General features: G+C 45.6%; 1 protein-coding gene across 2 annotated transcripts in view; it reads right to left on the bottom strand.

The window, feature by feature from the left end:
• HSF2 (heat shock transcription factor 2) overlaps positions 1 to 5,185 on the bottom strand; it is a 45,640-nt gene extending 40,455 nt beyond the window's left edge. For both annotated transcript variants that reach the window (XM_073337186.1, XM_073337187.1), the window contains exon 1: positions 5,000 to 5,185. In XM_073337186.1, the coding sequence (XP_073193287.1) occupies positions 5,000 to 5,182 (183 nt within the window). In that variant the 5' untranslated portion in view covers positions 5,183 to 5,185. The remainder of the gene's footprint in view (positions 1 to 4,999) is intronic.
• Between the last annotated feature and the right edge of the window lie 7,384 nt (positions 5,186 to 12,569).

Below are 12,569 nucleotides of genomic sequence, written 5' to 3'. Positions count from 1 at the left end.
AACAATCCTGAGCTTGCCTTTCTCTGCAGCCCACGGAGAACTCAATATCAGAACCTCCCGACACTGCCCTCTCCACCCTGCATCATTCCATGTGCCTGCAGTATCCCTGCTACTCCACTCTGGGGGACATTACAGACAACCTCAGTTTGACCTACACAGACTTGTGAAAGCCATGGTTGATGTTCGTATAGCTGAAACGGACATGAAAATTCTTTCCCCATCATAACTTAATCAATTAAGAGAACAGAAATTAACATACTGTATTTATTTTAAAGTTGCACAGGGTTTTTTTGCACTGATCGTTACAGAATAATATTTATTGTTTGGAAATAATTCATCTTTGTTAGTTCAAAACATATGCACAATGTCACACAACTCCAAGGATCATTCCCAAACAAACTTAACAGGTGTACTGTCAATGTTATATTCCTTTACAGTAACCACCACAGCACTCCCTACTCTTTTGTGACCGGATACGCCAGGTAGAGCGTACAACACCCCACACTACTCTTGCTCACTCTTAAAACGGTCTTTCAAAGCCTCCCTGAGCCACATAGCTCCACACTGAGTTCTTCTAATAGACCTTGTATCTGACTGTTCAAATTCAGCAGATAGTAGCTCCACCTTGGCAGAAACTCCCCGCTCCGCCCCTTGCTTCACATGCATTACGCAGAAGATAGCAGGCAGCAATAACCATTTGGATATTTTTCTCATTGAGGTCCAATCTTTAAGGAAACAATACCAGTGAACTTTCAAATGATCAAATGCACATTCAATACCCGCTGAGCTGATAGTTGAATCATTCCCTGATGCTGTCAACTTCATGAGCCAGGGGGGTATAGGGAAGCTGGGTCCCCCAGGATCACTATTGATATTTCAACATTCCCAATGGTAATCCGCCGGTCAGGAAACGAAGCCTATGCTTGTAGCTTTTTGTAACAGTCCTGTGTTCTTAAAGATGTAAGCGTCAGGCACCTTCCCTGAGCAGCCCACACTGTTGGCGAAGAGGTCCCCTGTGATCCATCAATGGTTGCATAACCATAGAAAAGTAGCCCTTTCTGTTGAAGTACTCTGTGGCAAGGTGGTCTGGTGACAAAATAGGGATATGCATGCCATCTATCACTCCACTGCAGTTCAGGAACCCCACTGCTACAAATCCATCCACTATATCCTTCACATTGGCAGTTACAGTCCTGCTTAGCAGGAGGTGATTAAATGCCCTGCAGACTTGCATCACAACAGCCCCCACAGTGGATTTCCTGACACCAAACTGATTTCTAATTGACTGGTAACAATCTGGCATTGCACGTGTCTATAGTGTGATATCAGCTCCCATTTTGGTGTCCCACTGCTGAAGCATTGGGGCAAGCTTGGCATACAGCTCCAGCAATGTGGCCCTAAGAAACCAGAAGTTCTGCAGCCACGGATAGTCATCCCAAACCTGCTTTACCACATGATCCCACCAGTCAGTGAGTGTTTCTCAGGGCCCGAAACGGTGCTCCACCACCTGAAGGTGCTAAGTAAATGCCACCAACAATCTTGAACTGGTTCTCGCTATGTCCCACAGCAATCTGTCCTCCAAGGGAATCATCATGTTCCTCACTGATCTGGTTTTTCTTGTGGCTCTGCAAAAGACCCCAGGATTGCGTGCCCTGTGCTTGCAACGCTCATGACAACAGTGCAGAGCTGTGCAGGCTCCATGATTCTGTCAGAGATCGTGGATGGGGGGGTGGGAGGAGGGCCACATGGATTTGTGGGATTTTGAAAAAAGGCACAAAAAATTATGGCACACAACATTATGCAATGGAGACAGTTGAAAACTAGGAAGTTAGCCCCATGCTCCCAGTCACCCCTGCACAACTCGTTTTGGCCCCATCATGCATTGCCAAAGCTTTCCAAAAGATGCGCGCTGGATGATGGCTAATTGCACAATGGGATACCTACCCCTGGTGCACCGCACTCTGCGTTGATACAAGCACTCTGGTGAATGCATGCACTGTCAACACAAGGAGCAAAGTACACATGCACACAAGCCACATACTAACTGCAGTGGTTGTATGCCGATATAACTTAAGACTTAAGTTTGTAGTGTAGACATGACCTACATTAAAATATTTTCTTAGCAGTTGGTTTAACACCTGTTAACAGAAATATTACAGAACAGAAACATTTAAATTTTAAATACAGCGAGCTTGCCCCCAGTTGCATCACAAACTAGTAAAGATGACCATGGACAAGTCAACGAGGCTCTAATCTTCACAGTGCTTCAACTCACTTAAATGAGACAACAAAACAAACCCATGTTAGAAAATTTGTTAGTCTCTGAGGTGCCAAAGGTTCTCCTTTTCTTTTATCTTAACCTCTGTGACTGTTACCCCCTCTTTAAAATGGACATATTTACCTATCTTTGTAAAGTGCTTTGAATGCTATAGATTGAAAATGCTATGTAAATGCAAAACATTATTTAACTTTATGATCCACAGTAGAAAGAAATTTAGTGAAGCACAATACAGATGTCACCCCATTCCTCTAGCAGAGGAGAAATGCTTGTCATAGTTACGTTAGAGCATAAGAAAATAAGAATGGCTATACTGGGTCAGACCAATGATTGTTCTAGCCCGGTAGTATCCTGTCTTCCGATAGTGGCCAGTGCCCGCGCCTTCATGGACACCAGCCATTGATGGACCTATCCTCCGTGAACTTAATACTTTTTTGAACCCAGTTATACTTTTGGCCTTCACAGCATCCCCTGGCAATGAGTTCCATCCACCAGCTGACTGTGTATTGTGTAAAGCAGCACTTCCTTGTATTAGTTTTAAGCTTGCTGCCTATTAATTTTAATAGGTGACCCTTGGTTCTTGTATTATGTGAAGAGGTAATTAACACTTGCCCATTCATTTTCTCAATGCCACTCATGATTTTATAGACCTCTATCATATCCTCCCTTAGTCATCTCTTTTCTAAGCTGAACAGTCCCAGTCATTTTAATTTCTCCTCACAGGGAAGCTGTTTCATACCCCTACACATTTTTGTTGCCTTTCTCTGTACCTTTTCCAATTCTAATATGCTTTTTTGAGGTTAAGCAACCAGTACTCACAATATTCAAGGTGTGGAAGTAACACGGATTTATATAGTGGCATTATGATATTTTCTGTCCTATTCCTCTCCTAGCGGTTCCTAGCATTGTTAGCTTTTTCGACTGCTGCAGCACATTGAGATGTCTTTAGAGAACTATCCATGATGACTTCAAGATCTCCTTCTTGAGCTGTTGCTAACCTGCAGCGAGTACTTTTAAACAGCATTTCTTGCTTTCCCTATCATCACTAGTTTGTTCATGCTATAAGTTTACCTGTCCCAAGTTGTTCCTACTGAAAACAAACCATCTCCTAAAAAAATCCATATGATAATGTTTGAAGAGCTGGTCCAATGAGTCACAGTGGTAGGACTGGCAAAATGCAAAAGAACTTGAGAATAAAAGAACTTACTAGTGTAGTGTAAGTACTCCTTTAACTCAGGGGTTCTCAGACTTAACGGCACTGTGACCCCCATCTGACAACAAAAATTACTACGTGACCCTGTGGGAGGGGGGTTGAGAACCAAAGCCTGAGCCCCACCACCCCAGGTGAGGGAACCAAAGCCAAAGCCTGAGCCCGGCCACCCCGGGCTGAAGCCAGGGCAGTGGGGCTCGGGCTTTGGCTTCAGCAAGTCTAACACCAGCCCTGGTGACCCCATTAAAATGGGGTCCCAACCCATAGTCTGAGAACTGCTGCTTTAACTAAAGGGGAGTGCCAACCTCCTGTGATTTTTTTTTTTAAATTACACATCCTTTTAGTTCCCCCCGTCATTGCCAACAAGCATCAACACTCATGTGCACTTATCCGAAACTATTTCTATCGCTCACACACCAAAGACCATTTTTGAATTTACTAGAGATGGCACGGTTATGTTTTACATGTGGAAGAGATAGGACAACTAATTTCTACACCCTCATCAAACTAAGGAGAAAAACACTTTATAAGGTTGGTGCATATTTTCCAATAGAGTAGATATCCAATAAGTTTGTTTAAGCAGCCTCTCCTCCTACCCTCAAAACTGGAAGGAAAAATGTGAATATGCGTCATATATAATAAAATTAAAACTACTACAGAGTAGGGATACTCAGAGAGAAAAAGGCAGAAACATGGAAACCCTCTCATTAAAACATTTTAAGAAACCAAATCACCTTCAGACTCCAGCTGTGCCTCACCACCACCTATCCACCCCAGAACCAGGCCACACAATCTCCTTTACAAGCTCAGAGCTTCCCACCCCCATCCCCTTGCCGCCCCCTCGTTTTGTAGGCTACCCCGAAACCTGGAACCTGCTGATCTGGGGTAGGCAGCCTGTTCCGCGACAGCCACACACCCCCCCCAACACTTTATCCTGTGGGGTCGGGGCAGGAGACTGAACCCGCTGCGGAGCGGGACTCTCCAACGCACGCGCGGCGTAAATCTGCTCCCTGAACCAGGCCAGGCCGGTGCCCAGAACCGAGAAATCCCCGCCCGTCCCCCGCCGAGCGGCGGCAGCTCGGGACCGGGGAGGGGGGAGCGGACACGCACGAGGAGTTTCTGGGTCCAGACGGGGAAGGAACGGACCTGGCTTGAGGGAGGTTCCGGGTTTGCTCCCCCCGCGCGACAGCGGGCAGGGCGCTGCGGGCCCCTCTGTGCTCGGGGCGGGGGCTCAGTCCAGCTACCCCGCGGGGGGGGGGGGGGGGGGGGAAGGGAAGGCGGCGGCGGCGGCTCTGCCACCCCCAGTGCGGGACAAACTAGCCCTGGGGGAGGAAAGGGGGCGTCGGGCCCCTCTTGCCTGAGGCTGTGGGGAGGGAGGCGCGGCCACGCCGAGCGGGGCCCGTCTCCCCAGCTCAGTCCGCCCTCATCTTCCCGTGTGTGCGGGGGCGGGGGGGCGAGACGCGTCTCTTGCCCGGTGGGGGAGGGCGGCTCCCAGTCTCCGGGGCCCCTACCTGGCTCCAGGTGATGAGCTGGTTACTGGGCGCCTCCCCCAGCAGCGCCCACAGTTTGCTCAGGAAGGCCGGGACACCCGCGCTCGCGGCCGCCGCCGCCGCCGGCTGCTGCTGCTGCTTCATTGTCGTTGTGGTAGGACCAGGATGGAGCGAGGCTGGAGTGGCCGGGCCGCGTGCGCGCATGCGCACCTACCTCCTACAGAACGCAGGCTTCACGCGCCTGCGCGCGCGTGTGGTGCTCCCCTACTCCGCCACACGCCCTTTACATAACGGGCCCACGTGCAGCATCCTCACGTGCAACAACAGCGTCAGTCCAGCGTTCCTATTGGAGGGAACGCGGAACGGCGCAGGGAATCTCTGCCACGCTCAGCGGGAGGGCGGAACCTCACTCTGAGATTCTATGTATATAGGGAGTCGCCCTAGCCAATCGGGAAGTGACTCTCTGCCCGAGGCGGGGGAACGTGAGTGCTATGCACGTGAGAGGCAAGGCGGGGGTGTAGCCTAGAGCTCAGGAAAACAGGAGTGGGCGGCATGGTGGGACGAAGGCGCGGGGGTGAGGCGTAGGGCTGGGGCAGTTTGGGAAGGAAGCTGTCATCCTCGTCCCATTCAAGAAACTACCTATCTGAAGGGGCAATACATTAGCACTGGAGAGAGTGTTTCTGGGAGATGATGCAGCCCTAATTGTGCCTTATATCAGGGGTGGGCAAAATATAGCCCACGGGCTGAATGTGGCCATCTAACATTTCTGGCCAGCCCGCTGTGACTCCTCCAATGGAGCAGCTTGGTCAGGAAGGCTGCCTGCATGCTGTGGTCCCAGCGCCACTCCCAGAAGTGGGTGGCTGCTGCAGGCATGTTGATCTGTGCCCCAGGGACTTCCTTAAACCTCCGCCATGAATTTCCCCGACACCCCACCCTCCAGTTTTGTGATCTAGTTACATACAGTGTTGCCAATTTAGGGATTGTTTGGAAATTTGAATTGAAATTGAAACATTTATATACACTTTAAAAGCATATAAAGAGTATGATAAGATATGTGTATCTGAAAAAGTATAGTAGATTTGAGATCTATGAAGATAGACTAACTTCCTTATACAGCTGTTGTTTTTTATTACAATGTTAGTGCTTTCATTTTGGTGATGTTGGCCATCCTAATAATTTCAAATTATGATTTGTAAGCAAAGTCTAAATGAGCTCTCCCAGACAGCTAGTGATGAGCTGGGGGCAAAGGCTTCAGGATCAGACTGTATTTACATTTACATCTAATCTACCTAGGTATATAGCAAACAGAGCTATGTTGCCCAAGTGATAGATTTTGGCAGGGGTTGGGTTACAAATCACTTGAATGTGGGGGCGGGGTAATGAAATGTTGTTCTTATTGTATGAGTAGAGGGCAGTAGAACTGTACTTAGCCTGTGCTGATTGAGGGCATCGAGAGAGGGTGGGGACAGGTATTTTGCTTGATGGTCTGCCGGAGTCACAAGTACTATTTGATCTGCCCCCTGCACTGTTTAAAGACAGAGCTGATTAGCCTCCATAGATAGTCTTTTGTTTTGCTAAGAGACCTCATCATCAATTTCAGCTGCAGTGGTCAAAGTGCTTAGACCTGCTGTGGGAGGGTGTTTCTGTGGAAGAGAAGGCACAGTCCGCACTAGGAGCGAGGTTCCCCCACTGAGAGCTCAGCTGAAATCACTGAGAGCTGGGTGGAACCTCAAGAGAACAACTCGCAGAGGTCACAGTGGCAGGTGGCAGCAGAAGGTGATGGCGCAGGGCTATTGGCAACAGAGCATTGGAGTGAACGGTGGCACAACGAATAACAGTGAGCAGCTGGAGGAACGAGAAAGGTGCCTTCTTGCCCCCCACATGGGAGGTGAACTCATGTGAAAGCACCTCTGAACTCTGAGTCTCCACTGACCAAGGACAACACTGGTGAGTGTTAATGAGGCGGTTAAGAATGCCAGAGACACAACACAGTTCATGCAAACAAACATGGCTGTGGCATCTTACTTTCTATTTAAGCAAGAGATACCACACACTACAAACTGGAGGCCAATGTTAAGTGCATTGTCACTTGTTCATCCTGAAGTTGAACACTGGTTCCGAACAAGATGAGCAAATGCTCTCATTTCTGCAAGAAACACTGCTGACTGGTGTTAGGATATAGATATTCAGGTCTGTCTGTAAAGGCCTATACTCTAAGAATTTAGGTGTATTATTATCACTTGGCTAGTTATAGAGGTACAAACGAAAGAAAGAATCAAAATCACTGTCTGCTGGTGTAAGGGCCTTCTCTTACTGTGACAGTTTGAGGACCTGTGCTTAGGCTCAGGCCTTTGGCTAAGCAGCAGAGGCAGCCATAAGCTGGGAAGCAAATGGTCAGATCCTCACATTCCAAACTAGTCACATTGAAAGAAGGTGCTATTAGGAATACAGTCCTGTCCTGATAGTGCCTATTGCCTCCAGAGAAAGGGAAGTGCCTAGAAGATGTAAAAGGAAACTTAGTTTGATAGCATCCTGTCTGGCAAGAACTCACTTATCAATAGCTGGGATGTGAAATCCTCACTTCTGTATTATTTTGTCATTATAGTTCCCACTTTGCTATTGTTTGTCTGTATAATCTCTGTCTGGTTCTGTGATTGTTCCTGTCTGCTGTATAATTAATTTTGCTGGGTGTAAACTAATTAAAGTGGTGGGATATAATTGGTTACATAATCATGTTACAATATGTTAGGATTGGTTAGTTAAATTTCAGGAAAATGATTGGTTAAGGTATAGCAAAGCAGAACTCAAGTTTTACTGTATAGTCTGCAGTCAATCAGGAAGTGAGGGGGTGAGTGTGTGTGGGGGAAATGGGAACAGGGAATGTGGGTAAGGAAATTGGAATCATGTTTGGCTAAGGGCAGGAATGGGAACAAGGACACAGGTGTAAGGCTCTGTGGTGTCAGAGCTGGGAAGGAGGATACTAAGGAAGGAAACTGGAATCATGCTTGCTGGACGTTCACCCCAATAAACGTCTAATTGTTTGCACCTTTGGACTTCAGGTATTGTTGCTCTCCGTTCATGCGAGAAGGACCAGGGAAGTAAGTGGGTGAAGGAATAAGCCTCCTAACAACTGGCTAGATGCATGTGGTGCAACAGTGAAAGACTCAACAGTTGAAAAAGTGAAGAACTCTCTCACCTCATTCAAAAAATTTGCATACATGGCTGATGAATGCACCAATGCAAATAGTCATCAAGTATTAAGTCATTGTGTACGTTATCTTGATGTCAGTGGTAGGCCAGTAGGTGCATTTCTAGATGTTCAAGTTATAGAAGACAGATCATCTTCATCTGTGACAACCCACATCTTAGAAGAGTTAAATGCTTGTCAATTGGACCCCAAACAGATGGCTGCTTGTGCATTTGATTGAGCTGCAAACTTCTCTGGAAGACCGGGTGGAGCACAAGCTTTGTTCAGAGAAAAGTGTAACCCTAATCTCTCCTATACACACTGCAGAGGCCATCTACTCCAACTAGCACTAGTACGAGCTGCAGACTCTTCAAAAGACATTTTTAAGCGCTATACATTTAATGTCTTCATTATATTCTTTTTTTCAACAAGAGTCCAAAAAGACTGAATATCTTGGAAAATGTAGAAGACGGACTGAAGTTCAAATTAGTCCAACCTGGGAAAACCCTCTGGCTTTCTCATGAGTGATCCTTGGCTGTTGTCTTAAAATTACTCCAGCCTTTATTACTGGCTTTGGAAAGTATCTACCAAGATGGGATAGATCTAAGTAGTTAGGTTCGTGGATTACTTTTGCTACTATGTTCAGACAAAACTATTGCCATTCTCTCTCTTGTAAGTCTGCTGTTGAAACCACTTGGGTCATTAAACAATGGCATCCAGGAATCTGCTACAACAGTAGTAGATCTTTGTCCAGCAATAGAAGCTACATGTGGATCAATCAGAGAGCTATCCATTGAAAAAGTACTGGGAGGAGCAAATGACTTCAGTGCAGAAGTTGACAAATGAAGGCATTTATATTGAATCCTTAAGTGAAGAGGACAAGAAGTGTTTGTTGAGACAACTGAAAAAGTACACAGACTTGATTCTTAAAAATCTACAATAGCAACTTCTAGATTCTACTCAACCTATATGTAGCTTTTACAGATCCCTGTCCTATAAAATACCAACAGATGAGTGGAGTGAGGCACTACCAGCAATGGGGCTGCCATGTGCTCAGGACAGAATAGAGAATTTGAACACAGAGTGGAATATCATACGATGAATGAATGAAGATTTGACTTCGACTTCTTTTTTTATCGTCACTAGTGGCTCAACCCGATCTTTATGCTATGTTTCGTGGGCTGAAAGAAGTAGGAATTAATCTCTTGCTACTCCCAGTCACAACAGCTACAGTTGAGCGTTCTTTTTTTATCATTGAATAGAATTTTGTGTTCTGAAAGAAGTCGCCTTCTGCCTGATCATGTGAATGAACTGATGAGCATATCAATTGAAGGAATGGAAGTACCGGCGAAACAAGAAGCCACCAAAGATGAACGCATTGCATTCAAGAAGTTTATTAATAGAGTTGTGCAAAATTATAACAAGAAACCAAGAAGAATGTAGATATAGTGCTTCATAGAAGGCTTGAGTAGCCAACTTTTTTTTAATTTTGTGTGATGATTTTAAAATATCCTAATAAAATGGTCATGAAACATTTTTTCAGTTTTTTTTAGTATGGTGCCATACAGCCCACCTTCACCCTCATGGTCTCACCCCTCATTGGCCCTGACCCCCGGTAAATTCAACGCCCCCCCATTTCAATTCCTGTGGAAAACACTGGTGTACCCCTGAGGGGGGGAAGCAGCTCCGTGCACAGCTCCCACCCCCAGCACCATCCTCACAACTCCCATTGGCCGGAAACCAACTAATGGGAGCTGCGGGGGCAGAGCTTGTGAGTGCAGGCAGCACACGGAGACCTGCTGCCCCTTCCCACCAAGGGGTGCACAGAGACGTGCCAGCAGCCAGTCTCATCATCTTCCAGGAACGGTGTGGTAAGCACCTCCTGGCCAGAGCCTGCACCTCACACCACCTCCTGTCCCCAGCCCCACTGTCCCAAGTCGGAGCCCCCTCCTGCACCAAACTCCCTCCTAGAGCCCACACCCCTCATTGTCTCCTGCACCCTAACACTCTGCACCAGCCTGGAGCTCCCTCCTGCACTCAAACTCCCTCCCAGAAAACTACACCACTTCCATTAATATAATAAAAATATGCGGCCCGTGATGACTTACCAAAATTTGTGGAGTGGTCCCTCTGCAAAAATTGTTGCCCACCCCTACCTTATACCTTGCAGTCAGCGTGTTACTGGGTTGGTTCTTAATGTTGGCTACACTATTTCACTTACAACTTTAGATGCAGATAGGATAAAAGAAGGGGGATTAAAATATGCTAATTTCACTGGCACTAGGGGCTCAGATGTCCACACATTCTTTTAGCTAAGACACATAAGTGCTGTAGTGTCAGGGTTGCTGGACCATCTCCATGCCTTAGTTTTCCTTTGGATAAATTAGCAATGGTTGCTGTTTGTTTTAAAAAGTACAGTAACATTTTTGCAGTCAGGAGGGTAGATGGGGACTGATAAAGAGACCAAGTGGATGAGGTAATGTCATTTATTGGACCAGTGGTTGTCTCTCTGACAAACAGAAGTTGGTCCAATAAATGACAAAGCAAAGTATTTATGTGAACTTGCTTCTGCACCCATGGATACAGATATGCCATTCTTGGATAACAACTAGCATAACAGACTCCCTGTATAATCATCAAAATGAACTATTTAGAATATCATTTTGATATCCTCATCCTTTTTTTGTGTGACTTAGTTTGGTGGAATCTAAAGCCTCTTTCTCACCCTCCTTCACAAAAATACATTCAAACAACTGTCTAAGAAATTGTATGTCATAGACAGTATATGCTAAGTTAGACTTCTACTACTTTACTGTTGTCAAATACTTTGGTATTGTATACACAAAAAAACTATCCCGAGTCTCAGACTCCTGGCCTTGTGGACAATGGAACTGAATAATTCAGTGCACTGCCGGGGGTTATAACACTGAATATTTTCTTTATTTTCATATCTTGCCTTTTCACACCACTTCGTTTAAATAGACAGTTTAGAGGACAATCAAGACCCAAACCAGGCTTTATTTTTTTTCTGGTGAAGTAGGAACAAAACACATTTATTCAGTTGACTCTAATTCTGTAGTAACTACTTCAGTAGGAATCATCATCACACAGCATAGAGGAGAGAGAAGGAATTTTTATTCCTTATAAGTACAAAGAAGAGACTTGCTTCCCTTCTCTTAGTATAAGACTAAAAAAGATTATTTTTTATCTGGAACCATCTGTTTTGATAAAGAAATGTTATATGCTAAGTAGCTTTTGTAAGGGTGTTTTTTAATTAAAAAAAACACATTCGCTTAAACAAGTTTTCAGATGAAATATGCGGTACTTGAAGGACCTTAATTCAAGCTAACTAGTGGCACAAAACAAATAGCCTCAGCTTTCTGTTTCATAAAGAATAATTCTATTCTCTCTCTGAGTGAGAACATGAATGTTTGTTTGTCAATTGGAAGTCTACAGGAGCTGTGTATGTCAGTACAAAGAATTAATAGGGCACCATGTTGAACAAATTTTGAAAAAAAAATTTGTATTAAGTGGTTTCATGCTGCAGTGGTAGCTTTTCAGACCTGAAGAGCAGGTCTTTGTAAGCTCAAAAGCTTGTTTCTCTCATCAACAGAAGTTGGTCCAATAAAAGGTATTACCTCAGCAACCATATCTCTCAAATGCTAACAGGTCACTTTCAAGGGGAGAGGAAGGAGGCCCCCTTTTAAAGAGTCTTAAGTTTCCAGAGAAGTTCTGTAGCCTAGTTTCAAGACATTGGAGGAAACAGCCAATTTGCTGAGAACATAGGCGTGTCTAGTTCATTGCGCTTCATGCACACTGATAATGAGCTTAGCAAAAGCAAGAAACCAAAAACCCCTCTCCTCTAGGCCCTGGTCTACATTAGGACTTTAGGTCGAATTTAGCAGCATTAAATCGATGTAAACCTGCACCCGTCCACACGATGAAGCTCTTTATTTCGACTTAAAGGGTTCTTAAAATCGATTTCCTTACTCCACCCCGACAAGTAGATTAGCGCTTAAATCGGCGTTGCCGGCTCCAATTTGGGGTACTGTGGATACAATTCGACGGTATTGGCCTCCGGGAGCTATCCCAGAGTGCTCCAATTTGACCACTCTGGACAGCACTCTCAACTCAGATGCACTGGCCAGGTAGACAGGAAAAGAACTGCGAACTTTTGAATTTCATTTCCTGTTTGGCCAGCGTGGCAAGCTGCAGGTGACCATGCAGAGCTCATCAGCAGAGGTGACCATGATCGAGTCCCAGAATCGCAAAAGAGCTCCAGCATGGACCGAACGGGAGGTACGGGATCTGATCGCTGTATGGGGAGAGGAATCCATGCTATCAGAACTCCGTTCCAGTTTTCAAAATGCCAAAACCTTTGTCAAAATCTCCCAGGGCATGAAG

The sequence above is a fragment of the Lepidochelys kempii genome, chromosome 3, assembly GCF_965140265.1.
Source record: "Lepidochelys kempii isolate rLepKem1 chromosome 3, rLepKem1.hap2, whole genome shotgun sequence".
In the NCBI taxonomy this organism is placed as follows: domain Eukaryota; kingdom Metazoa; phylum Chordata; order Testudines; family Cheloniidae; genus Lepidochelys; species Lepidochelys kempii.
Note: the sequence above shows the minus strand (reverse complement) of the source record. Positions and strands in the feature narration are given on the sequence as shown.